The following is a 4,052-nucleotide window of genomic DNA, read 5'->3' as shown; positions in this document are numbered from 1 at the left end:
CGCTTGATAACTCCTCCCTCTTCTTCCTGCTCTCAAACACAACGCGCTCTGATTGGTCCACATATTTCCTTGTTCCCTCCCCTTCAGATCTACAGTTTGAAGATGGGTGTAACCAACATGTGGTGAGCTGCCAGCCTACATTTACTGCAGCAGCACATGCTGTTTAGATCAGAGATCAAACTAGTTTCACTTCTCAGAAAGTGAAACTCAGACAGTCATTGTTACTGAGAGCTGAAATGGCGCAGCAAGGAGCTCAGCTGGACGGAGCTAAATTCTGCTGTTCGATCTGTTTGGATCTACTGAAGGATCCGGTGACTATTCCCTGTGGACACAGCTACTGCATGAGCTGTATTAACAACTTCTGGGATGAAGAGGATAAGAAGGGAATCTACAGCTGTCCTCAGTGCAGACAGACCTTCAGACCGAGGCCTGTCCTGGTAAAAAACACCATGTTAGCAGATATAGTGGAGGAGCTGAAGAAGACTGGACTCCAAGCTGCTGCTGCTGATCTCTGCTATGCTGGACCTGAAGATGTGTCATGTGATGTCTGCACTGGGAGGAAGCTGAAAGCCTTCAAGTCCTGTCTGGTGTGTCTGGCTTCTTATTGTGAGAAACACCTTGAACGTCACTATAATGTAGCTCCATTAAAGAAACACAAGCTGGTCGATCCCTCCAAGAAGCTCCAGGAGAACATCTGCTCTCGTCATGATGAGGTGATGAAGATGTTCTGTCGTACTGATCAGCAGATTATCTGTTATCTCTGCTCTGTGGATGATCATAAAGGCCACGACACAGTCTCAGCTGCAGCAGAAAGGACTGAGAGGCAGAGAGAGCTCGAGGTGAGTCAACTAAACATCCAGCAGAGAATCCAGGACAGAGAGAAAGATGTGAAGCTGCTTCAACAGGAGGTGGAGGCCGTCAGTCTCTCTGCTGATAAAGCAGTGGAGGACAGTGAGAAGATCTTCACTGAGCTGATCCGTCTCCTCCAGAAAAGAAGCTCTGATGTGAAGCAGCAGATCAGATCCCAGCAGGAAACTGAAGTGAGTCGAGTCAAAGAGCTTCAGGAGAAGCTGCAGCAGGAGATCACTGAGCTGAAGAGGAAAGACGCTGAACTGAAGCAGCTCTCACACACAGAGGATCACAACCAGTTTCTACACAACTACACCTCAGTGTCACAACTCAGTGAACCTACAGACTCATCCAGCATCGATATTCGTCCTCTCAGATACTTTGAGGATGTGACAGCAGCTGTGTCAGAGCTCAGAGATAAACTACAGGACATCCTGAGGGACAAATGGACAAACATCTCACTGACAGTGACTAAAGTGGACGTTTTACTGTCAGAACCAAAATCAGAGCCCAAGACCAGAGCTGAGTTCTTAAGATATTCACATGAAATCACTCTGGATCCAAACACAGCAAACACACAGGTGTTATTATCTGATGGGAACAGAAAAGCAGAACTAACAAGACAACAACAGTCTCTTTCTAGTCATCCAGACAGATTCACTGGTCATCGTCAGGTCCTGAGTAGACAGAGTCTGACTGGCCGTTGTTACTGGGAGGTGGAGTGGAGCGGGACAGGAGTTCGTGTAGCAGTCGCATACAAGAATATCAGCAGAGCAGGATACTTAAATGAATGTGGATTTGGACTCAATGACAAATCTTGGGCTTTACATTGGTACAATAACAGTTATGAATTCTGGTTCAACAACATTAAAACTACCATCTCAGGTCCTCGTTCCTCCAGACTAGGAGTGTACCTGGATCACAGAGCAGGTATTCTGTCCTTCTACAGCGTCTCTGAAACCATGACTCTCCTCCACAGAGTCCAGACCACATTCACTCAGCCTCTCTATGCTGGAGTTTGGCCTTGTTATAATTATGGAAACACAGCTGAGTTGTGTAAACTCAAATAGTCAGAAGTCATTTGAGGGACAGTCAGTTATTGTGTCTCTGTCATTGTTGCTGAGAGCTCTTTGCTGAGGTGTTTCTGTGCTGCACAGAGATCAGCTGTCAATCAAGTTTGATGGACAACTTTAACATCTTCTCATCTGTTGTTATGTTATGTAAATATTTGAGTTTCTTTATGTGATGCTCTTTCTTGCTTGTGTGTTTCAGCAGAGAGGCTATCACTGCTCATCATGATTTTCTTCATATATATAAACACAAACTTGCATTTCTCAACATGGAAACTGAAACTTTGTGCTCTTGTTTCTTTTCCATCTCATCGGTCTTAACAGAGAAAAATCAGACCTTCCTTTATCAAACATATTTTGTTCTCATGACTTTGTAAATCAGTAAAGAAATGTATTGTTGCATTTACATTCATAGTTATGCATTTTGTCCAATATCACACACAAATCAGGTGTTATTAAGTGTTATAAAACTATAATTATCATGATAATAATCAATAAGTAGATCATTTATTAAGTTCTTGTACATAGCTGACATTCTGTGATTGATTGTCTGGTTGAAATGAATCTGAACATGAAATCATTGAACAAGAGTCATTTAACAGACTTTACTGATTGGATGTGTGAACAAACTGAAGCTTTACACAATAAATAAAGTATAATGATTCAATATTTTCTTCTGTCTTCATTTCAGGATCTCATTCAAAGCTTGTGGAGAAAATGTGAAACTAATATGAGATTTTATTTGAGGCAGTTTTTCCTCCTGAAACACCACAAAGTGCAAAGTTCATGTTTGTCAGTCAGTCTCTGAACTTTCAGCTTTAATCATTAAAACAGCTTCATCACAGAGAAATGAGCAGAGCTTTCTATCACTTGTTGCTTTTAACTAACAAAGATTTTATTTGTATATTCAGTCAATAAACAGGATTTCTAACACAGACCTAAAAAAACTGGAAAGTCTCCATTGACTTGTATAGAGACGGAAGTCCTTTTGACACCAAAACGGTCGTCCCCCTGGTGGCCTTTTGATAGAATGCAGTTTTAAGTTACTTCCGCGTTGGCTTCATTTCAGAGGACCGGAACTCCCCGCCTGGTTAAACCATAATATTTAACACTAACAACAGCAAATGAAACATATTTGAACTCTATCTGGCCTTGTCATGATATAAGTAAATTATAAACTGAGGAAAATATTTTCTTTTCATCTGGTTTTAAGTATTTTCGACATGGTTATATTCTCGGTGGCCTCTATTCACAAGATGGGAATCTAATGAAGTCCAGCTCTACGTTTGACCACACAGATGTTGCTTTAATGTAGAAAGTGGTTCATGTTGGTTGGTTGATTGGTTGAGCTGCTGGTGTTGAGAAATCGTTGACCTGTTGGGGTCAGAAACACTTTTTAAACCTCTTATCGTGCAGCTGAACGCGGCCGAGCTCTTTGTAGCTAAAAGTCAAATTACATGAAGTCATTTAATGGACTATTTTTGTTTGTGAGACCCTTTAAAGCCTCCATAATCTGTGTTTTTATAGAAACACAGTCTGATCTGTCAGTGTGTAATGAGTTAGTGTGTCATAGTGATGAACCTACAGAGAATTAACACGCTCCTCTCAGCTTTACGGAGCTTTATAGTGAGTTTCAGCTCATTGTTTAGCTTGTTTAAATATGCCAGAATTAGCCCAAAGACTAATATTCATCTGTTGTCCATAGCAACAAGTCAGTTACAATAAGTACAACAGGTGGACAGAAACACAACTCCTAATGATTCATAATGTTGCTGCTGGATGATATTTCAGAGTTGTGTTCAGTTATTGTTATTATTATTTTTTTATTTTTTTATTTTATACTTTTTATGAACTGCTTCCTGTATCGTGTGTGTGTGTGGACAGAGAGAGAGAGAGAGAGAGAGAGAGGGAGAGAAAGAGAGATAGAGGGAGAGGTAAAGAGAGAGAGAGAGAGAGCGAGGGCAGTGATGTCACAACGTCGCTCGACTGTTTTTCATTCAGGATGATGATGATGAATGAAGATAGATGTGTGCTTTCGTTCCCTCGCCCACCTCCCTCCCTCTCTCTCTCTCTCTGTCTCTCTCTCTCCCTCTCTCTCTCTCTGTCTCTCCCTCTCTCTCTCTCTCTCTCCCT

At 41.6% G+C, this 4,052-nt stretch overlaps 1 protein-coding gene across 1 annotated transcript; it reads left to right on the top strand.

Annotated features, from left to right (window-relative positions):
• Nucleotides 1-221: 221 nt before the first annotated feature.
• LOC133991133 (tripartite motif-containing protein 16-like) lies at nucleotides 222-2,554 on the top strand. Its single transcript, XM_062429604.1, has one exon. It carries the CDS (start codon nucleotides 237-239, stop codon nucleotides 1,917-1,919), a length of 1,683 nt encoding a protein of 560 aa, XP_062285588.1. The 5' UTR covers nucleotides 222-236; the 3' UTR covers nucleotides 1,920-2,554.
• Nucleotides 2,555-4,052: the final 1,498 nt, after the last annotated feature.

The sequence above is a fragment of the Scomber scombrus genome, chromosome 11 (assembly GCF_963691925.1).
Source record: "Scomber scombrus chromosome 11, fScoSco1.1, whole genome shotgun sequence".
NCBI lineage: Eukaryota > Metazoa > Chordata > Actinopteri > Scombriformes > Scombridae > Scomber > Scomber scombrus.
This window is presented reverse-complemented; position numbering and strand designations above follow the sequence as displayed.

Bases quoted from the DNA above. Each gene is read 5' to 3' on its own strand.
- LOC133991133 (XM_062429604.1), top strand. From the start codon at position 237: ATGGCGCAGCAAGGAGCTCAGCTGGACGGAGCTAAATTCTGCTGTTCG.